General features: G+C 47.0%; 1 protein-coding gene across 3 annotated transcripts in view; it reads left to right on the top strand.

Annotated features, from left to right (window-relative positions):
• Positions 1–18,802, top strand: part of LOC149365124 (Na(+)/citrate cotransporter-like) — a 28,773-nt gene extending 9,971 nt beyond the window's left edge. For all 3 annotated transcript variants that reach the window (XM_089575204.1, XM_089575205.1, XM_089575206.1), the window contains 10 exons: positions 1,056–1,201; positions 1,908–1,974; positions 4,728–4,859; positions 5,200–5,319; positions 6,096–6,176; positions 8,884–8,991; positions 11,147–11,327; positions 13,891–14,052; positions 15,093–15,230; positions 17,789–18,802. In XM_089575204.1, coding sequence (XP_089431330.1) covers positions 1,056–1,201; positions 1,908–1,974; positions 4,728–4,859; positions 5,200–5,319; positions 6,096–6,176; positions 8,884–8,991; positions 11,147–11,327; positions 13,891–14,052; positions 15,093–15,230; positions 17,789–18,004 — 1,351 coding nt within the window. In that variant the 3' untranslated portion in view covers positions 18,005–18,802. The remainder of the gene's footprint in view (positions 1–1,055; positions 1,202–1,907; positions 1,975–4,727; positions 4,860–5,199; positions 5,320–6,095; positions 6,177–8,883; positions 8,992–11,146; positions 11,328–13,890; positions 14,053–15,092; positions 15,231–17,788) is intronic.
• The last annotated feature ends 4,496 nt before the right edge of the window (positions 18,803–23,298 follow it).

The following is a 23,298-nucleotide window of genomic DNA, read 5'->3' as shown; positions in this document are numbered from 1 at the left end:
GCTACGTTTGCCTTCTCTTGGAATCCACTCCGTTACCCTTAAGGACCAGTGGTTATCCTGCCTTCGCATTACATGCCCTGCCGAAGCCCATTTCTTCCTCTTGATTTCGACTATGGTGTCATTAACTCGCGTTTGTTCCCTCCCCCACTCCGCCCGCTTCCGATCTCTTAACGTTACACCTATAATTTTTCTTTCCATAGCTCTCTGCATTGTCCGTAACGTAAGCTGAGCCCTCTTTGTTAGCCTCCACGTTTCTGCCCCTTAAGTGAGTATCGGTAAGATACAGCTGTTGTATACTTTTCTCTTGAGGGATATTGGCAAATTGCCATCCATGATAGCGCATTAGTTAGGTATTCTCCATTAACTCTTAAACCCCAACTATTCCCATTTCACGCCCCTAATTATCTCCTGTAAACAGGCAGTGAATAACATTGGCGAGATCGTGTCTCCTTGCCGGTCACTTTTCTTTATTGCAATTTTATTTTTGACTTTATGGAGGACTCTGATGGCTGTGCAGGCGACGCGAAGAGCTCAGCTTTGCTGGCCACTGCACGAGGGCACTAAGCTATCGCCGCAGCCTATCGAGACTCGTGTTAAACTGCAACATACTCTCGCGCTGTGCATTGTACAGTCTTTGTCAAAATTAACCAGGCTGCATGGTTTAGCTCTTCTTCGTGCAGTGGAGCCTTTACAGCTTACCTGAAGCTGAAATGGTCGTTAAAGGTAAGGACTGGGGGTCTTCTGACCTTCGAGCACCTTTTGATCTTTAGGATAGCCACAAGGGCTCCACTATACAAGCTAGAAGCAAACCATGCAGCCTGGTTTCTTTTGACAAAGACGGTACATCGTCGACAACCAGGCTGAGCGCATGCTTTCGTGCGCCTACTCGGTTCAGCTGCGTTAAAACCCTACATTTTTTTTTACTCCCATATAGGCTAATTCATGTTCAGTTTGTAGATTTCTGTCTGCCAGTAAGTTTGTAGGAATATGAAAAAAAAATCACTGCTGGCAGACTATATCCGCAAATACCTCTCGCTTCCGCGTCATATTTTCAGACTTCTACTGGGATTCATGCTGGTGACAATGGCACTCTCTGTGTGGATCCCAAACACGGCGTCAACTTCGATTATGGCTCCAATCGTCATTGCAGTCGTCGACCTTGTGCAGACGACTTCGTGTTCCTATGAGGACGACGAGGAAGGTACGAGCACCCTCTGAAAAAGTGAACACTTTCTTTGTGGCTTCTGGAAAGGGCGCCATATTAGACTGGACCACGACACTGGTAGCAGGGCAATTAAGGCAAGTAACACAGTTGCTGTACAGTGCTATGAATATATATAATTTTTGCGCATAATACTCTTTCTTATAGCTAGGTTTGTATGTGGCTGTGTATTGCTAGGTTTTCGGTAAAACTTTCATTTGACAAAGCAGTGCTGTTTCGTTTAATTAGGACTGCTTTCGGTAGTGAATGCGGTCTTTCCTTTTCAGTACTCATTAGCTCAAATCATAGAAACGCTCCCAGTAGCAGAAGAATACTTAAGGAAGGAATTATTTTAACTGTGGCAGTTTGTATTTCAAGCTTTACAAGACCGGAAAATACCTTTGAGAGATCTCTGTGTGGCAAAATTGTATTCTGAATTCATGGCAGTGAAGTGGGCACAGAATAGCTTTCATGTGCCCTAAAGCTTTAGAAATTTATGTCGCCTGGCCTGACGCGAGCATAATGTCTGTGTTCTTCATCGGTGCTTACTGACTACGAACGTTACAGCGTTGCCGAAGCCCTTTAAATTAGCCGTATGAGCAATAGTAGGGGTACCTGAAGCCATGGCAACAATGTAGTTTTAAGGATTTTTGAGATTACAGTGCCCTGCGTCATCGAGAATTCATGCATTGCGTGCCCGTTTTAGGTAACGTTGCCGCTTGCCTCAACAGTGCCAAGGATGGTATTACTAGACCACGGCTTAAACTGTCAAGGTCAGTGGCATATTCGCGCTCCTCTTGCAACATAAGACGAAACATTTTTGCTAAAAGCTTGCGAAAATAATTGTGTACGTATTTTACCTAGCATTATTTCGCTACCTCTGTTGATAGTGTGAATGAAAACTTATCTGAGTGTTTTCCATTTACGTCTTAGTACTGCCAACTGCTGATCAAAAGGAAATTCACGTTCTTTATTGACTCGCTTCCAAAGTGTGAAGTTTGACTCTGATTGTACAGAAATTGGGCGTATTTATGTTATGCAAGTTTAGTAATAAAAGCCAAAGAAAATCTGGGAGCCACTTATTTTGCAGAACTCTGCAGTAGCAGCCACAACTAGATGCGTCCCTAAGTAGAAGAGGTCGCATTTTGTACACTGATTTATTAAATCTCGTGTATCATTTCCATTGCCACAAACGACGATCCACGACGAACATCACTGCTACCTGCATCTGCTTCTTCCCAAGCTGCTGAAGCAGATTTTTGCCACGAAGGCCTAAAGAAGTTCTTGCGACACAAGAGAAGCGTCCCTAATTTGAAGAACGATTTTCAAAACTGCACAAGAAGATTAAGTTGCAAAAATTAAAAAAAAATATAGCACCGACCAAACCGCGTCGTTGCCACATGCGTGCTCTGTAATTTGTTCGTGCTAACCTAGTTTCAGACTTGAGATATGTAGCCATTGCGTTCGTTATATTGCGCACTTGTGGAGCAGACATCTAGCTGGACATTGACACCTCATTTTTATTGCTGCTTGTCTGGACGACAGTTGGCGTAGTTTTTACTACCGCAGACGGAACCATTTCTGACATCTTCACATTTTAACGCGTTGTCATTAAGGCTCCCTCCCGTCCTGCAGAAAATCCGCCATCTTCGTCGTCGTCGGCGGCGGTGGCGTTGAGTCTGGCTCCCTGAATTTCCCGAAGGACTCCATGATCGCATATCATGATCTCACCAATAATTTTAAACTAGAGAGGAGAATTTTCCCCCCTCCAGACAAAAGACTTAGTAAAGAACAAGAGGTTACGTGGCGTCGTCTACAGACGAGATCGATACGCACCCATCACTCCTCGCGCACATTTATCCAGATCTTTACAACCCAAACTGCAAACACTGTGGCCAACGAGCCACCTATGATCGCATCCTGTGGGACTGCAAAATAGAGCCACCTCCGGGTGATCTAGTTACAGCTCCTTCTCTCGAGCGGTAGGAGACCTTGCTGGCTAGCTCTGACCCCAGAACGCAAGTTTTGGCGGTGGAATGGGCTGACAAAGTCGTGGAGGGCTATGTACTCTCGACCACTTAACGCGACTTCTTGCCAAGCTCTTCCCGGCGAATAAAATGTTTTACAATTAATGCGAGCGAAAAAGATAATGGCCCGCCTGTCACCCGGATCACGTGGCTTCGTGACATCATCGCAACCTGCCCGCCATAGACTGTGGCAGATAAATTAATGATTGGCCGTGAGAGGTTGCTCGTGAAGAGCAATTTGGATCTCACAATTAAGCCTCCCCGGTGGCTGTATTTGAAACAGCCATCTGCAGGGTAGCGGCGCGTCGCTTAACCGCTGCACCATTGCGCCAGGAGTAGTGTGAGGGCTTCCATCTATGAATGTAAAGTAGAGAATGGCCATTTACGTGTATATCGGCAAATAAGTATAACCCGGGCGTCAGAGACGAATTACTTGTGCGTGAGGGATCTCTAATTATGTAGTATTGTACTCTTTTGGATAGGATAAGCGTAATGTGATGTTTAAAGAAAGAAAAAAATTCAGGGGGCACTTTGACTGTCTAAAGTGCGTAGAGGCGAAATCGTTTTCCGCACCACTTTGCCTATGTGACACTGGTGACGTCACCACTGGATGACGTCACACATGATTGATGATGAGGTAATGACAAACTACTAATTAATGACTAAATACTCATTAATCACTCATCACTAATTGACTGCTAATTAATGGCGCTTAAGCTTCGCCCTTAAGAGTGGAAAGCGACAGCGTGTTGTAGCGCGGCCAGGGAGTCCACGGAACGCCACCATCCGTTCGGCGCGATGCCTTGCCCTTTGAACGCAACGCTTTTTGAGGAAAGGAAACGGCGCAGTAATTCTCAGTCATCTCGGCGGGCACCTTAACCGCACCGTACAGGAAGGGAGGAAGTGGCAGTGAAAGAAGAAAGATGGGCCGTAATGAAGAAACTGAAAATTGTATTTGAGGAAAGAAAATTTACGCAGTAACTGTCTCACATATCTCGGTAGACACCCGTCAAAACGCGGACACATCTGTCGATACGGCTGCCGACACGGACGCAGACACGGCTGCGGACACGGATTGCTAACGACAGCATGAGACATTAAAGGCTTTCGCCTTAAAATGTCCGTGCATGCGAAGTGCATACGCAAGAGAACATCAGGCCGCTGGAGGGACCCTTTAACGATATCGCGCCGGTCCACTGGAGTTTCGGCATTTTATTCGGCCATTCATGAAGGCGCAAATTCACTACTTACAGTTGTTTTCTGTCCACTTCGTGTTTGTAAAGTAGTCACACGTATAATATCGCCAATGCAACGCTTGCCTAATGCGTTTTGTTTCATAACGATCCTATTTCTGCGAAACCAAATCAAAACAAAGAATTGAGAAGCATGTTCAAGGACGAAGTATCATAATCAATAATTACAAGTTACCCGGAGGAGATCACTACAAGCATGAAAATCTCGACCTGTTTGTTTTCTACTTGTTCGTCTTTGCCGTACAGCTCCCAGCTGAGTCACCAGAAAGCACTGCTGACTACAATGCTGCTATCCGTGGCCTATGCTGCCAACATCGGCAGCACGGGGTCACCTATCGGCACTGGTCCCAACTTGGTCCTCAAGGACCTAATCGATGAGTACGTATTTCTGTATCAAACGGGAAATCATATGCCAAGTTCGACAGCATAATAACCAGGAAAGCTGGCGTATGCACTCAGCACGATTTTTATTGATTATGAAGGCGCAACTCTATAGGAGAGAAAGCGACATGAGAATGCTCCACTGTCATGTTTTTCGAAGTGGTGACAGCGCCGATTTCAATTAATAATGGAGAACTGATTGAAAACAAAGAAGCAATCACGTGCCAGTAGAGTATTAGCAATGCACGTACTGTGATAAAATTTGAGGCGAGATTTGACATCTTTCATTCTGTCGGCAGTGTTATTTTCTTCGCCTAATGACGTAAATTTTTCGCAGGATGTTCCCAAGTTCCACCGAAGTTTCTTTCGCATCGTGGATGCTCTATAACATACCAACAATGATTCTGTGCGTCCTTGTCGCATGGGCCTATCTTCTGCTGTCCTCTCTCAGAGCTCTGTAAGTAGATGCTTCGATTTCACTACCTTACAGCTTGCACGCCTTAAAGTTCACAGACCATGAAATTCTGGACAATCGGATTTTCGAAAGTTCTTTATGAACGCAACTTTTTCATATATCGTAAGATCCCACTATAACAACCCATATATCCGCACATGTTCCCTTGGCAGGATTAAATTTATTTGCTGTTAACGTTCCTGCTGCCGTCAAAAACGTTCCGCATGGATTTTCTATGGCAGCCTTAACTGTGCGATGCGAGCGACTGACAAATTTTGAAAGGAAGATATTGGTACGCGTCGGAACCCTCAGTATCCCTAACAGTACCTTACAAAATTCCACAGTTTCCTCGCAGTTAAAATTTGCGCCTAAGAGTCCTGGACCTGGTTTTGATTAATGGTATGCAAGTTTGATACTTTCCAATTCATAAAGGCATAGTGGAGGCGCCTTAAAGGAAAACCCGATATGTCACAAGGCAGAGCGTACAATCTTCCTGTTTCAATGAGTTTCACAAAGAAATGATTGCCCAGCTTACGTGATAGCATGGTCAATGCAAGATGTCCGTCTGCTTCAAAGCGTTCTTTCATGCCACAAGCTGCATATGTCTCATTTGTCCCATAAAGAACTGGCGTGCATTTTGCATACTTGTTGAGAAAAAAATACTGTCCAGTCTTTTGTGTTTCTTTGTTTAACCGCAGCGGTTTGCTGCTACAACCTTAGTTTATCTGTGCTCGTGATGAGCACTCCCTCTTAGGTTTTTTTTTTGTTTTAAATTCTAGGCGAAACCCAAGCCGAACAGCGGCCCAGGAGAAAGTCCGGGAGGAGATCGCAAGGCGCTACAGTGAACTTGGACCGATTAGGTATCATACGCACTGACCTACGGGCACCCAGTGATAATGCAAGCGCGTATCGATCTGCATTTGTCATCAACGGCATGTTTAGATCTCGGGCGCAAGCATCTCAGCACTTTTCTGGCCACGTATATTTAGTTTCGTGCTCCAAGTTTTAAAATATTGAAGGCTTAAAGAAAGCCAGCTAGCATTGCCTTTAAAATAAACATTTTCTTTTTAAATCCAACTTTAGCTGTTCAGAACAAGGCGGACAATTTAAGGCAAAGAGCTTCTCTTATTCTCTGGCCTGCAGCTCTGCCCAGGGGAGAGAAAGTGAGAAAGAAAAAAGGTTTTTGTAGTTGATTATGAAAGAAGAGAGGCGCGAATGTATGCAAAGCAAACACATAAACAATGCGCCTCGTCACAGTCATGTGTCGTGTTCTGCGCTGCTTACGAGGCAGGAAATCGTCTGGGCTGCTTGGGGAGGTTCCCAAGGCTGTGCGTCCCAAAATGGGCCTGCTTCCGGAATCCGCCAAAGAATCGGTCAACGCTCGTCTTTCTCGCTCATACGTGGCGCAAACCGAGATTACGTGGCTTAGAGCTTCATGGAAGTGACCAGCGGCACTGTTACGAGACTCCGTGCGTCCTGTTATATCGAGGCAATGCTTTGTATATGGGCCTCCCAGTCTCGGCCTGTGTGGAAGGCCTTGGTCGCCACGCGGAATGCCATGCGGAAGTCCTAAATTCATGCTTGGATGGCTGGGCACAGTGTTTCGCTTTCGAACTGGACGTAAACTTGGAAATAAGACAGGCGGCATCCGGTTTTGAAAGCGGAACTACTGTGTGCCGTCGGTTGCTTAATGGCGTACGCTTTTTTTTTTATCGAGGACCTGCCATGTGGCGCAAGATGGGGCCGCCCAGTCGGTGATCCGGAGTAAATTTTCTTGCTCCGCGAAACCGAACAGCGCGTTTAGTTCGGCAATTTGGATTTAGGTCTTGAGTTTTGATTGGACCGCCACGGTATGGTTTCTAGACTCCCAAGACACCTTGCTCCTTCGTGATTTCGGAGAGCTACTCCGTATCACCCAAAGAAATACGCCAAAAGAACACCTTTGTTTCCGCGTCGCCCCGTTCGTTTCCATGCCTCCAGTACTGTTCCGGCATCCAGTAGGACACATGGTGTCCTCTTACACATGGCTGAGCGCAGCGGCTTCCATTAGAGCACATCTTTTGGCAGCAGTGGTTACCATAAGAGTGCCAGGAGGAAAGCGGGAGACGAGGTACATGGCAAATTCCGGAGCAGCTCTCCGAATCTGCAAAGGAGCAGGGTGTATATAGGGGAGTCTAAGAACTGCACTGTAACGGCGTAATCGGAACTCAGCATCTGAATCCAAACCGCCCATTGAAACACGCCCTTTAGTGTTGCCTCCAGTCTCCCGCTTTGTCCTGGTTTTGCGCACTGCTTAAATATATGCCTTTTAGCATCACGGAGCAAGAAAGCTTACTCCGGTCTGCCGATTGGAATCTGCCATAGGCAGTGAACGGAAGAAATAGGTGGAGTGATGGGTGGGGCTCCGACTGGACAGCGAAAACTCATTGGATCCGGACCGGACATATACAAAATCTTACTGCGATAGTGTTATATACCATTCCGTAGTGCACACATACGGCGTGACCGCGCTGAACAAGGACAGAAAGCTCGCGACCGACGTTGCCTCTACACTTTGGTGTTCTGTAGTCATTTCTTATTGATGACTGATATTTCAATCTCTAAATAAGCTGTGCCAAAATCAGTGATCAACACTACAGAAGCGTGTAGAAAAGAAAAAGAAGAGGCCCGGACGCGTAAACTGCACAAACCGGACTGCCGATAGAATTTATTAGTCGCTGGTGTTTTACAGCGCAGCTATTATGACTCCTTCTTTGGTTTCAGTGGCTATCGTCGTTGAAGCCTCGAATGGGATGAGTACGAAAGCGGAGGAGTTTCCGGCTCAAGTTCAGTCTTCCAAGTCTGAAGTTCAATACATCTGTAGCACTTCGCGTAGTGGTACTACAAATTATGTTGATTTTGTAGGCTATCCTCGCTTACTACACTTACTGGTGTCCCTAAACTTACAGCGAAGTTTATCGACTTCACTTACAGGCGTAAAATCTTTCGCTAGAAATGTGTAAAAGGACGCAGTACTGTAGCCCCTCCGTACTGAAGCCTTCATACCAGCACATGTAGAGTGGTGCGAGCGAAATACAACGCGTTTCAGCTGGAGGAAATGTTTGAATAAATCATAATCAGTGCGTGGAACGCTATCTGTGACTGCATCTCCTCAGGTTTGCTCTTCCTTAAGTCCCAATAATTCACCAATAGTTTAGACCTAAATGCCTGTAATGTATGGGCATAGGGGACCAGAAAAGTTTTCGCAACTTAGGAATCATGACAAACCTAATTTTTACGGCTACCTACCTAAAAGCGCAGTCAAGCGTTTAGGGGGGAATCCTGTAGGTGGCCCAAGAAAGTGGAAAGCACGCTCTTTATTTTGTGGCAGCATGTTTGAAAGGCTCAGAAATTAAGCTTCGTTGTAGTTTTGATGTTCTGGAAACTTGTGGGCACCTGTACGTATGGACAACTGTACGGCCACGCCACATACGTATGTGCTAGTTAATCACATGTCACCATGGTAGGTCTGTGCCGAACAATAATTGAATTCGGCTTTCTCTTTCTTTTTCTACCCTGTGGTGTCAGCTTCCCAGAGGTATGCGTGATGTTCCTGATGGTGCTAATGATTTTGCTCTGGGTCACCATGGAGCCGCTGCTGCTTCCCGGATGGGTCGATCTTCTTCCCTTCGGAAAGTAAAGCCTACTTTTCCCACCTAATTTTATTTTTATGCATTGCTTCTTTTCTCTGCTTCGAAGCAGTAGAGTTTCAGTGGTGCGTATGAGCAGCAATACAAAAATAGTACATCTGCAACGAAGTACTTGCCCTCTCAAAGCCGTAGTACTAATCGTGTTCTAAACACAATACACTGTAAGGTAAATGTAAAGTTTTGCAGCGAACGTCTTACGCAAACCTTCCGTACGGTCGCAAAGATAAAAGAGCCACTGGTACTCGCTTAAGAAATATTTGTCAGTCATAGGCCACACATTAAATGCTACGTAAATCTTAACTTCTGCCATGCATTCAATTACACGTGATTGCTTCCTTGACTGTTGACAAAGCATGGAGCAACGAAATGATGTGATAGCGTTTTGAAGTATGCTGTGGATAAAATGGAATGCTAAATAACATGTCATAACGGCATCTATGCTTGGAAACACGAGCAAAACGACCAATAAAGTGCAAGCATTCCGAATGGATGAACATACGAAAGTAAACCAAGCTCTAGAGGCAGCAGTGCATAACAGGAACAATGAAAAGGAAGAATCGCGCTCAGTGAGCAACTCGAGGACGGTAGGGCTAACGTTTCATAGCCCAATTTCGTAGCTTGGTCAGGGACTGCAGATCTTCGTTCATACAGAATTTCGTCGGACTCTTGATGTAAATCAAGCGGACAGCTATGTACCTCTGGAGCTTTCTTGCAATAAGTGCTTTCTGCTTATAGCACAAATGCTTTGCCTAGCACATGTCTCTTCTCGTAGCGAATTTCTGCCTAGAAATGAAAAAAAAAAAACTCACTGACTACGAGAGCACAGAGGAGTGAGTACATCGAGAAAGCACCTCGTATCTGGACTAAGCTCATCGGGATGTCCGGTGCCGCATGCAAGGCGAGAGATCGATACAAGAAGTAAGAGTACAAATACGGCTGGCTGAGCAGCCCCCCACCTCCAAATAGAACTGAACGGCACAAGATGAACACATACCTTTTATTTAGGCCTTGTGGCTCTCTAGATGTTCCCTGAAACTTTATACATGACGGTGCCATGAGTGGATGGTATCAAATTGCAGAATAGTCTATGGAGATGCGGTAGTATCCCAAGTGGCTGAGAAAAAAAACTGGCAGACGGTTTAATTATTTTGAAGCAAGAAATATTGTCCGAAAGTGCAATTTTCTTCAGGTGGACACCACCGCGAAGAACCTGAAAGCGCGAATGAGTTGTCTATTGTTGTTGTTGTTGTTGTTGTTGTTGTTGTAGCCTACGACAGAATGGCACATACCCACTCTGGGGGATCGGCCAAGAATCGGGTGGTAAAGGTTGGTATTCACCTGTACGGAGTAAAGGCAAAAGGAAAACACACGGGAGAGGAACACCGGGGGAGTCTACCACAAGAAGGGCACGGAGAGGATGACCCAGGGAGCCATTTATGCGCATCATCAACTTTTTCACCGTCAATGCCAAGTTCCCCAAATGAACGCCGGTGGCCTGTGCTCCATTGCCGTGTTTCTGCAGCAATAATGTCAACGCCATCGCGTACTGCTCCAGTGCCGTGTTTCTGCCGCAACGTCGTCCACGCAAACTCATGCAGCGCGCATCTCTCTGTAACTATCGCCACACAGCTCGAAGCGCGAATATTAGTTTCACAGCGGCATTAGTTGTTAAAGAAGATGATGTGCAATGCACTGCGCGAAAGTGTGCTACAGTATAACATGAGGCGTGTTCGGCTGCGGCAATAGCCTAGTTCTCTCTCGCAATGACCTGCGAAGCTGATATGTTCGCGCCGCCGCGGGTTTGAATCCGAGTCGCGGTTATTTATTTGATTTGTTTTTATTTATTTATTTCGCTAGGCATCCACCCACGAAAATCGCAAACCCACAGCATCCCAAGGTCTTGCCCGTCTATCCCTTCGGAATAGTGCTTTTGAAATATTATTATATCACTAACGAAAATAAATTTCAAAAAGTTTCTGGGAATTTAACCACGATAGTAGCGACGCCTGCAGTATTCGTATTACTTTTTGCTACTGTAAAGTTCTATTACACAAATAACGAAGAGAACGTGCGAGCAATGCTTGTTGGTACAAAACTACCTTGGAGGCGCGAAAATTGGAACCTCGCTTTTAAATTCGCAGCGCCATCAAAGCTTCCGCGCCTGCAATGATGGTGACGCTGCTGCTGTTCGCCATACCGCGGGACCCGAAGCACCCCTGGAAGAGCGGACCCATCATCACGTGGCGTGAGGCCAGCGACCGGGCCCAGTGGGGAGTGATGATCCTCATCGGGGGAGGCATGGCTGCGGGAGAAGCTTGCATGGTTCGTACACGGCGGGGTGAATGCGCACCTTCCAAGGTTCCTTAATCATGGTACATTGTATTTGATTTGTGAATTATGCCCTGTCAGATATGGAGGGTTCTGAACATACCGAAAGACAGCGTCGGAACACGGCCACCAAAATTCTCTTCGATTCAAAATCCGCCCAATCCAATTTCTCTAAAGGCCTGATATCCCACACCGCGGCTCCGCTTCTACGCTTCTCGCACCCCACCCGCCCCTTTATCTGGACCCCCGCACACGCAGGCCCCCCGGGTAACGAGGAGTTCCACTCCCTCGCCCTGGGTCTCACTTTCCGGACTGGGGTTGGACCCCCTCCGCCATCCCAGGAGCGTCTGCTTACCTTCAGAGATATCCTTACTCACTACCGAAATACCCGGCGCGTTTACGCTCCGCCGGCTCCCTCCCTAACCCAGGCCTCCCACTGGCGTCGATTCCAGACCCGTACTGCTCCCTGCCCTATTCTTCTTCATGCCCGCTACCCCGATCAATTCCTCTCCTCCTGTAAGCTCTGCGGGAAACCAGGAGACTTTATTCATATTCTCCTCACATACCTTCCCACACACACTCCATCCCCAACCACGGCGGAGTCATACTGGGAGACTCTCCTGGCCAGTTCCACAGCTGCTGACCAGCGCCGGATAACTACCGACGCCTTGAAGCGGATAGCCCTGCAAGGGCAGCCCCCTAAGGGTTGCCTCGTGCAACGTAAGGTGGGGGTGGGCAGGGTTTGCCCCTTATGCATTTCTTGGCAATAAATGTTTCCACCACCACCACACGGTACGTGTTAGGCCGCCTTATTCTCGGTACCAAAACAGCAGTCCCTATTATCTCTTGTTCTTTTTTCGCAGCATGGAAGACACAACTGTCAATATTTTATTGGTTTATACATTTAATCAACGATTACTACTTTTTCAGCGATGCTAAATTTTTCATCATGTGAAGAAGGCCCGGGAAAGTGTTCATCACGCGGAAGAACGCGTGACGCCATGCAGAATCAATAAAGAGACAAACGAAGCTCAAAACTTTTAGCCCTTAGCATATGACATGTCAACTTGCCCGAACAGCCGCTCTGATGAAGCTCTAGTCACCGCGTCCATGTTCTGGTGCAGCACATCAACGCTCAGCAGCCTCAGCATCCCCAATAATCCGCCGTGGTGGCTTTTCCGTTCGACTGCTGAGCTCGACGACGTTGATGGCCCGAAATCGATGTCGGTGCATGTAAAAGAACCCCAGGTGGTGGAAATTAATCCGTGTCCCTCTACTACGACGTCCCTCATTGCATATGTGTTGCTTTTGGGGCGCTAAACCCAATATACCGATGCATTAATCTTTAAAGTTACTGCATTTGGTCCCCTTAGAAGAGTGAACACTTCTCCTGCGGCTTTTTAGGGTAACATTTCCAGAAAAAAAGTGATCGCATTGCCTCCGTTTAAACTTAAGACTATGAATCTAGTTCAAAAGCACCGGGGGGTAATGAAAGGAGGAAAGAGGCGGCCAGCGAGAAATTTTAATTGGGGAGATTGCATGGGCCTTCGTTTTATTTAGAAGACTGAAGAAAGAGAGAGAGAGAGAGAGAGAAAGAGAGAGAAAAACTTTTATTTAGGCAAAGGAAGAAATTGCAACAGCCGGGTGGTCGCTGTTCCTATGCTGGCGGCAGCTGACTTGCGTACTAGCTTGATGATGCACGACTCTGAAATGACAACGCTTTAAAGCGTGATTCTGCTCCCTGATAAGCGTGGGGGTGCAATATTTAGCCTTGGTTTTTACAGCATGATGTAGCGACTGCGTGAGTTTGCCGTGTTTTAAAGTTGCGCAGTGCCCGTTTAACAATCTGCGCCGTAGAAGAGGTCGGGTTATCGGGTGATCTTTGCTGGTTTGTGAAGCAGGAGTTGATGTCATTCGCTAATAAGCGAGCTACTTTTGTAGCTAATGTTATTCCCGTGCAAATTTTATAGGCTTCCCGGGCTGCTGGTGTTGCACGCGGGACTAGTGGCAAATATTTTACAGGACTGTTCTTTCGATATTAAAAGGCTCAGGTCTTATCCGAATATGTGCACTCATGTGAAAACTTTCAAGAACTGCAACCTGTCAAAAACGCAAGATTAGGTACCTATGTATTTTTTTTAGTTTTTTTCAGGAGCGCCGCCATGTCAGAGTGATGCATTCTCTATTCGCGTATTATCACCTTTTCTCATTCGTGAAGAGCCGCCGCGGTGGCTCAGTGGTTACGGCGCTCGGCTGCTGACCCGAAAGACGCGGGTGCCATCCCGGCCGCGGCGGTCGAATTTCGATGGAGGCGAAATGCTAGAGGCCCACGTACTGTGCGGTGTCAGTGCACGTTAAAGAACCCCAAGTGCCCGAAATTGTCCGGAGCCCTTCATTACTGCGTCCCTCATAGCCTGAATCTCTCTGGGAAGTTAAACCTCAAAAACCTAACCTAGACCTCATTCATGAAGCATTTGCACACGTTACACTATAGCGCTATGCATGCTTATGAGGTCATTGCATTGGCCAGTGGTGTCACGCACTTTCATGCTTTTAGCAATCCGGCCTGTCGGCGCTTCTGGTCGAGCGTCTCAAGGGCCTCGAGGTTCTTCCAGAAGTGCTCACCGTGCTGCTTCTTTGTTTCGCCGCATCCATGCTGACGGAAGTGACCAGCAACGCTGCGGTCAGTTCCATTCTTCTGCCGGTCGTCTGCCGAACGGTGAGTATAGGGTAACCAATCACGCAATAGCGATCATGTGCTCGGGGCGCATAGAGGTGGACCTGTCTTTAGCGTTGTTAAAATGAGCGAGTGCAGCGCGTAACTTTGCAGTTTCTTTGCAGTGTTACAAAACACAGTGTTTTTACAGTGTTATAAAATCTCTGCTCAGTTCCGGGACACTAAGTGTGGGCAGTCATTTGGAAACAAACGTGCATACCGGTAGAATACGCTTGGTTCCCATAGTAGTCTTACCCATTTTGCCTTGTACACAAATGAAATGATCCCACCGTGAGTTTTGGCACAGAGTGGCAGGGTGTGATTGATCGTGTTACTTGCTCACGATATGCCGTTGCAGTCGCAGCCTACGGTAATCATGATGCGTGTGAAGAATTTACATCTAGCACGTTCGCATGTTGATGATGGCAAGTAAAGTACCCTGGGAGCTGGTTCAAACGGCGAATTCAAGCCAAAATGTGCTCAACACCTGCTAGGCTTTTAGGTATATGTATGGCATTGAGCGCTTGGACATTATTACTTACATTATTACAAGCCGGACATTATTACTCTTCGACAGGATTCGTGGCTCTCCGTCATAGCGTCTCCGTCTCTTTTTTAATATAATATTTCTTCGGCGGTGCTTCCAGCGTCCTCCTGCTGTCAAATAATGAAACACGAGCCCAGTACTGGGCACCTCATTATGCCAGTTTTCGAGCAGCCCTGGGGATGGAAGACTGGGAAGTTTCCGAAATTGCGCGAGAAGGTTACTCAAACAAGTATTTCAAGGCTATACTTGCCGCCTCTGTCATCTATTTTGTCTTTATATTCCTTTCGCTAATATTAAAGAAAAAAAAAACTTCCTTGTCAACTCAGGAGGAGAAGCTTTGGTTACGAAGGAAAATTAAAATCTTATTGTAGACTGGATAATTACGCATGACCAATATTGCGAAACGAGCGGCATGTCTACTCGCCCCGGACACAGTGCTTTGTGCAAGCGTACGCGTCCTGCTGCTAAAAACAGCGCGGCGCTTCCTTGGGCGCAGGCAATCGCAAGGGGTGTGCACCCACTGTACTTCGCCATCCCGGTGACCATCGGCTGCTCCTTCTCCTTCATGCTTCCCGCGGCCACGCCGCCCAACGCCATCGTGTACGACCTCGGAAAGCTGCGCATACCCGACATGGTGAGCTCTCTCCCCGTAACACGAGCAGCACCCAATTACCTTCACCAGGTTGTCTCGTTAAGCGATCGGGTGTTGTTGGCCAGCAAGGAGCACTGGTTGCCGCGGAAGATAGCGGTGATCGTAGTGCTTTTATGGGAAGAAAAACGTGTCGCGCGAAATCACAAATTGATCGACGATTTCCGGCAAGTTAAGATGCCGCCATATATTTGCTTACCCCGTCGGACTGGCACGCCGTTGCCGGCTTGTTGGAGGCAAAGGAACAAAAAAAGGTTCGCCTAATTTTACGGTTGTTATCACGGTACTGTCACAAAAAGGGAAGGAGTTCAGTTTACCTCATCAAGGGTATTTGAGTAGGTGAATGAGAACTGAATGTAAAACATCTGTTTCCCTGTCAGACCAGTCGTGCAAGTTCCCCACAAGGGCACCACTCGAGCCCGAGCGCATAGGTGACGCCTCACGACGAAATTTGCCCAGCCAAGTCATCGTGAAGTCGGAGTCAGCGCCAAGGCAGTGCTGGAGAGTGGCAATGGTCGACATCATCGGCGTAATGGCACGCTCACACCTCAGCAACTGGTGTCGAGACAGAGAAATCCACCACCTCGGACGAGATATCGCTGAAAACCCCAGTGCAAAGCAGGATCGGCCGCGAAACGATTAGTCAATAGGAACGCCAAACGTGTGCCCTCTACCCCTCGCCCGTCATCATCTCCATCTCATAAGTAGTTTGCAGCGCTGGGAAGGCTGCAGCGATGTGAGCCAATTGAAACGCCGTGTGCTGCAAAACGTGTTCACCCCTGGCTCCATCCCCTGGTGGCTCCATCCCTGGTAAGGAAACAGCACCGGTGTCCAGCTGCATCGTGCACGGTATTCAGCCGACTCGGCGGACGCCATGTTATGAATGGCGGTGAATCACCTCGCAGCAGGTCTCCGCAGTGCTGCGTTTGCGCTGACTTTCCCTGCTAATTCAATCAGTGAATGAGATAATGAAACGCTCGCTATGCTTTCAAAACACCATCCTGAGCTACCTTTTCAATTACTGCACTGAATGTTTGAAAAGTAGACACAGCACTTCTGAAATATTCGAAGAAATATTTGGTGTCTTCCATGGGCTGGAAACAACTTGTGAGATGAATTATAGTAAGGCCCCGCGGCCGCGCCAGCGGCGCCAATGGATCAAGTAGCACGGTGCGATTTCGGAGACTGCAAATTTCGTTAGCGGATATAAGACTAACCCAACCTACTCCTTAACTCAACAGCCGACCGACCGATCGACCGACCGACCGACCGACCGACCAATCGATTAAACATGCACGTGTCCTGACAACCGCACTTAGCTTGCGATTAGCTTTTCGCCGGCCTTAGGACCGTTCATCTGCGTCTTTTACGTAAGTACGTACGTGTTGCAGAAGCTGCCACAGGCATCATGCTAAACAGCACTGTAGCTGATATTGTTTTGGAGAGCACGATTGCCTGAAGTACGTATTATTCGTACTTAAGGACCGTGACTCTCACCTCAGAATAGCACATGCCGGAGTGATGAAAACATTGCTTTATGTGCCTTGAGTTTTTTTATTTGTTATGTGAGTCGGTGACGCCTACAGCATAGTAAGCCAGAGAAAGAGAGAGAAAGGAATTTTAATGAGGAAAAGGTGGAGAGGCAAGCCAGGGCGGAAGAACTGCTAATGGTGCTTCCTCCTTCCTAAAGTAGTGTTTTCTTTCTGTGCGCATGTGCTGCAGGCTTAAATTGTTAGTTGCTGCTGCACATAAAAATACACATGCACTGGCAATTGTATCAAAATTTGAAGAGTTTCTTGAAGGTATCCCGAACATCCCGAGCTTCTTGCTTCCTTGAGTTTTCCTTTGCCGGAAACAACAGAATAGCGGAAAGTTGGGCTAGTTGGATTGAACTATACATTATAGTGATAAACAACGAAGACAATGGAGAAGAGGGCAAAGCAGGAGCCTTTGTTTCATTTTCCTGTATTCCTGTTTGTGTGCATTTCCTTTTTCGAGACAATAAACTTCCGTTGAAAGACAGCGCCTGTCTCATGCACTTCTGAGCCACCGACCGGTCAGGGACTAGAAGAAACGTATAGCATAGCATTCAAAACGCTAGAAAACTTTACCACGGATATGTTGAGCCGGTCGGCAGAGTCGGTACTGGTTAGAACGCTGGTCAGCCGTTGGGAAACGTGACATGGACGGAGACGGCTATGCAAAGCTAGATGTGCGAGAAAAACCTCGAAGGTATACTTAACGAAGTGCGCCGTCAGAAGCGCCAAGCCGTACGTCGTGACACTCTTGTGCGCAGGCTTTTCAAAAATAATAAGTTAAAAGTTGCGATTAATTGCGCATAAAGTCCCGCTATAACGTTCGGATGTCCTTACTGCGCTCAGTCTAAAAGCTGCAATTCATATACATTACAACGTTTCTGCTGTAAGCATTTTAGTTTCATCCGCTGCATTTAAAAGAAAGTGCCGCGTGCAATATGAGGCCGCGCTTTCTGCGATTCGAGGCCCTGACGTTTTTATTGATTCTCTTTCTCTTCCATCGTGCAGGCAAAGCCGGGACTGATGATGAACATGCTGTGCTCCCTGGTGGAAACCGCCATGATTCATGCCCTGGGCGTTTACGTTTTCGGCCTGCAATCATTTCCCGATTGGGCGAGAGACAAGGAACACTCCTCGGTCAGGGCCTTGCTGAACGCCACTGAGAGCTCGCTACTGACGTCGATCTCATCATCTCTAAATTACACGAATGTATTCGCTTCCTGACGGAATGCTTCATCGCATGAAAGAAGAACATTGCCAATAGCGTGCCAATAGCCTGCTGTTGCAATATAATAACAAACAAACCAAGAAACAAACAAACAAACAAACAAACAAACTGTGAAGAAGAATAATGGCATTAGCCCAGCCGTATTCCCATCGCTCTGAGCGAGACCCCGCTCAGCCTGATGGACGGCGGACCACCACTGCTTCACCGCAGCTTTTGGCGACCTCAGCGTCACAAAAAACAAACAAACAAAAACCACTGTTATATTTGGTGGAGGTGCGATTTGCCGCCCCCGTCCGCCCTGGAACTCCCGAACCACACGTTACCATCCCCCGGTATGCCCACAGACGCCACCCATCAAGCCGTGTAAGTGGGCCCTGCAGTCGTATGTCCCGGATACCTCCGCAAGCGGGACCCTGCCCTCTTCAGGTGGGACTGAGCAGGGCCTCGCTCGGGGCGATGTTAATGCGGCTGGGGGGTTAAACAAAACAAAACAAACAAACAAACAAACAAACAAACAAACAAACAAACAAACAAACAAACAAACAAACAAACAAACAAACAAAAACATAGCAGCTATCCTCCACGTCTGTTCTCCACCACCCTCTGGTGCCGCTTACCGTGGCGGCCTCGGTACGGCTTGCTTAAAGGCCGCCTGTGACCCTTGATGTCGCAAAAACTCACATTTACGAGCGTGTTGAAATTGACGGTTTTGTAGTAGTGATCCGTGAGTTGTTCTGTGGAACGTATGAAATTTAGTTCCTTGTTCACATGATTAAAACATGGTTTTTCCAGAGCTTTTTTGCGGAAAAGCACAGGGTCTTTTTCGTTTAGTTTATTTTCAATTTTTCGCCCGGTCGTATACAGTTAGCTTCGTGTCAAAAGAAAAGCTGTCTTTATAGCTGAATTCTGGTGGGAACCTTGAATTATCCGACTCACTTGGGAAGGCCGTTGATTACAGCATAGATAATGGCTGGTAATGACAGCATAGACAGATTACAGCATAGATAATGAAAGTATAGAGAACTGCTGCACACGAAGGTCGGAGAAACAGGCCTCATGCTCCAACCCAAAAACTAAGGCGTCATTGACTAAGGCTTGCATTGTTGGAGCTGCAGACAGCCGAGCCCGTATATACCAAAATTTCGAATAAATGGCTATATCAAATACAAAGATTATTCCCTAGAAAATCCTGTGTTATTATAGGAAGGTTTTACATTATATCGAACTGTACGTTCGTCTATGCTCCTATGCTCCTTGGTTGCGGTGTCCGCTGGCTTCCGTCATGTGTGTAATTTCGCCTGTGTACCGTATTGCGCACCGCGCCCTTGAAAATCGCGCTTCAGAAACTTTTCGCGCACACTTCCTGGCAACGCTTGCGCTGTGAAGCCACGTGATGAGGTGGTCGCGGTGTGCGTGCTTGAGAATAGCCTTCGATGTCCCGTATTCTTCTTCCACGCAACATTGATGTTCTGCGGTAAAGCCCACCTACCCGGAGCTTAGAGGCGTGCGTCGCTGGCTTCGCAGCCGAAGGCGTTGCCGCAACTAAATGTGCCTTAGCTCTAATGAGCGATTAATGTATTTACAGTGTATCGTAACTGGTTTAGAGATGTTATGATAGGTATTGCCCAGTTACTAAGAGACGTCCGCTGGAGCTTCAGTGCGGAGCTGGCTAGGCTTAGCAACATCTGGCGAGCGGTGTGCTGCCAGTAAGCCGGCGGGCGGCACGTCGCTCAAAGAAGCGCCTCACTAAGATCGGTGCAATGCATTCTTGCCTCTAGGTTGCAGATAAGCTTATCGATTAAGGCGAGAGCCTTTAACTGGCTCATACTGTCGTCCGTTAACAAAGCGTGTCACACGCGTTTAACTCGGGTACTAAAAAAGATAGAAGAAAACAAATGATTCCCTCAGATAGAGGAAGAGAAAATGAACCTAGAAGCCATGTTTGATGACTATAGGTTAATTAGTTAATTATAGGCAAAAATGTCGAAACTGCGTTGAAATAGCGTGGACGTCGATATAGCCACGGCAGCGGTGTGACGTCCCATCCACCTTAAGTTGTCACGGCATAGTGAAAATTGTTACAGAATGGTCGGAAAAACGTCATATTTGTGTCAAATTAGGTGGAAAATGTGTAGTTAAGCGTAATGAACATTTAAGATTATCGAAAGATGCATAATTTGGGTATCGATATAGCCAAGGGAACGGCGCGACGCCACATCCACCGGAAGTCGTCACGGCATAGTGTTCTCAGCTTTCGCCTCTCAAGACTTTAGTTGCCAAAGTGTCCTCGCAATTTTTCGCTTTTCTTATGCATTGAATTGTTAATATATTTAACTGTGTCGCAGTCTCCATCGAGTTTGATATTATTCGGGTACGTGTCTACTGAGAGCATACATTAAACAAGCGGTGGCAGGGATGCCTCAGGTCGCTAGCTGTTCAACTTTTCGACAAGAAAGCTTATTCAAAACGTGGTTACCGATCTGAGGCCACCCTGTCACCCGTGGTTTATTTTGTGCTGTCATGAATTTCATCTTCCCTGCCGTCTTTCTAGAGCGAAGCACTTCTCCTAGACATCGTCGTCAAAAAACATACATTTCGGGGTTTTATACGAGAAGTTTTAATGGCACGCTTACAGAATAAAAATACAGCCCAGGCGAAACAAAACCGCGATAAGCACAACCAAGCGAAAACAAAGCAAATATCACAGAAAATAAAAAAAAAACAATTATTCGAGTGTTGGACAAAAACACTGAAATGTGGCTAACACATGTCTTGTTCTTAAGAATGGTGCTCTTTGTTCTTCAAATAGAGCCTCTGGAACCCTCTTGTGTATCAATTTTATTGCTTTCCTATTGAACCGCCGAACATAGCCATCGTGGCGGAGACAACCTGCCAACTCATTCTACTCGCTCTATGTCAAGGGTGCCGAATGGCACTGTGTATGTGCGTGGACAGCCATGCAAAAATAAAAAAAAGACTTAGAGAACGGTACTCTGACATAGACTAACGCAGTTTTGTAATTACGAAGTAGAATTTCAATAAAGGAAATAATGCCGAAAGTTTGTCAAGTTAGCCACCCTGTGACATTCGCAAGTTTTACCTTTTGTCAGAGCTTAGCATAGCCAACGACATCTGCAGGTGAACCATGATACGCAGGAATATGCATTAGGTGCGGTGAGCCCTTGCTTAGTGCAGGTTATTTGCTATCATTTTTTTTAGGGCGATATAGCCTTCATGCGACGCATGTTTTTTCGCGCGATAAAATGGGGGCAAAAAATTGGTTTTGAGGAAATTAAGGGAGCAGTAACTCATTTCTCAGTAGACATCTCTACCGAGTAAGTGAAGGAAGGAAGGTGGGAGGAAAAGAGGAGAAAAAAAATTGGCTGTGGCTTAGCTAAGGTTAAGCCTGGATATCTCGAAACGAAAAGCTCTCGATGCTTTTCAGCCAACTCCGAAGCTACCACTTCTGGATCGGTGTTTCTGCGCCGTCCAACTGTTGCTTCTGCTTCTCCTTCCATGGCGAGTGTCTGCGCCTGTTCTATGGGCAAGCGCGCCTTATATACCCCTCCTTTCAAATGCGCACTGCGCACGGCTGCGGCCAAAGATCAAACGGTGGCGAGGAGGAGAAGCGGTGGCGCACATGCACAGTAGCGCGCGGCGGCGGCGAAAGGTCAGGCGACGGAGTCAGCGCGTGGCGGCGACTACGGCTGCGGCAGCAGCAGCCACCTGCGCTCCGCGTGACTTCATTCGGTTTCGCGCATGCGCAGCTGTGGCAGATCTGTAGTGTGGCTAACGCGAAGCGCGGTGTTGACGAGCCTAGTGAAGCTTTTCGCTTCAAAAGCCTGCCGTAGTGGCTGTCTCCGGAATAACTTCGCCCACCTGGGGATCTTTAATGTCCACCGACATCGCAGATCAGTCGGATGGCCTTTTGCGTTTCGCCTTCATGGAAACGCGTCTGCCGCGGTCGGCTTCACAACATCATGGGCTTGAGAAGAGGAGAGAACTGAAGAAGGGAGACTAAGAGGCTACGAGGAAAGGCTCAGCAATTTTTTCACTCTTGGTAGACAGCTCAATCACGTCGAGATGTAAGAATGAAGAAAAAAATGATGTATGATTTAGCGTGGGCTTGCCAAGTGCGAATTAGGTGAGCTAGCACTTTGGTTTTCACTTCGGTTTCGGTTACGGTTAGAATCTCTACTTTCAGGATCAAGCAGTCGAAATTGGTGATAAAACAGGAGGGGACAATTAAGCTTCACCTTAAGGGTATGACGCCATAGCGTTGGTGGGTTAATGCCCATACATGTGGAATTGGTCATTATTTACTTGACATTTATACTCGTAGATCGCTGGGAGCCCTCATACCAGCGTAGAGGTACGACGGTTAAGCGATGCGCCACGATGCCAGGTTTAGGTTAAGCGATGTCAGGTTCTGCCACCGGTGGGGCTTGTGAGACCGAGCAGCTCTTTCATCCGCAGCAGTGGCTCATTGGTTGTGTCGCTCGGCGCTGACCCGAAATAGAGTTCCTGTATATGCTCCCGCAGGGAGCAGAGTTGCGCGAAGGTCCGCCATCATGTTCCAAGCTGTGCGGGAAAGCCACTTCTCGTACGTACAGGGGCTGCGTAGCTCGCTGTGTAGGGCGCTTGGGCTTCTTTTTTTTTTCTCCTTTAAATAGATTGACTTGATGGCAAGTTTCTAAACGTAACGCTGAAAACTAATCTGTGATTTACCGAGGGTGTGCATACAGCACGAAAAAAAAATCGCCAAAGGTTAACAGCAAATCGTAATCATGACAAACTGACGAAAAAAGATTGGAAACGGCCTGCGAGTTTTTTTTTTCTTTCTGGAACCAGTAATTTCACAAGAACAAGCAGTTCCGTTCCAGATGAGGCAGCGTCTGTCCCATCCTGTCTTCCTGCGTGCACGTCTTAAGAACAAACAAAGTATAGCGATGAATTACTTTTTTTCTCAACTAGCCCCGCCGCGTGTTCTGTACGAGTTATGCGCGGAAAATACGAAAACGCATCTCTCTAGAACCACATTAAAATAATTGCGCAACTTGTTGTAGGCAAGCAGACTAAAGCAACGCCAATGCATTGAACGAGGCGAGTCTGACATAACGAAAAAATTAACACTCAATTGCTTGCCCAACACATTTCACAAAATGTACCCCGTTGCTAAATGCAGTGATAGGGCGGATCTTTAAAGGACCTTGAAAGTACTCTTACACGTAGATATTATTTAACTTTCCTCATTTTTTATCGAAAAGCACTATCGTTTCACCTTAGTTAT

The sequence above is a fragment of the Amblyomma mixtum genome, chromosome 2 (assembly GCF_055824585.1).
Source record: "Amblyomma mixtum isolate Tamu chromosome 2, ASM5582458v1, whole genome shotgun sequence".
NCBI lineage: Eukaryota > Metazoa > Arthropoda > Arachnida > Ixodida > Ixodidae > Amblyomma > Amblyomma mixtum.
The sequence above is the reverse complement of the archived record's forward strand: the minus strand, read 5'-3'. Positions and strand labels throughout refer to the sequence as shown.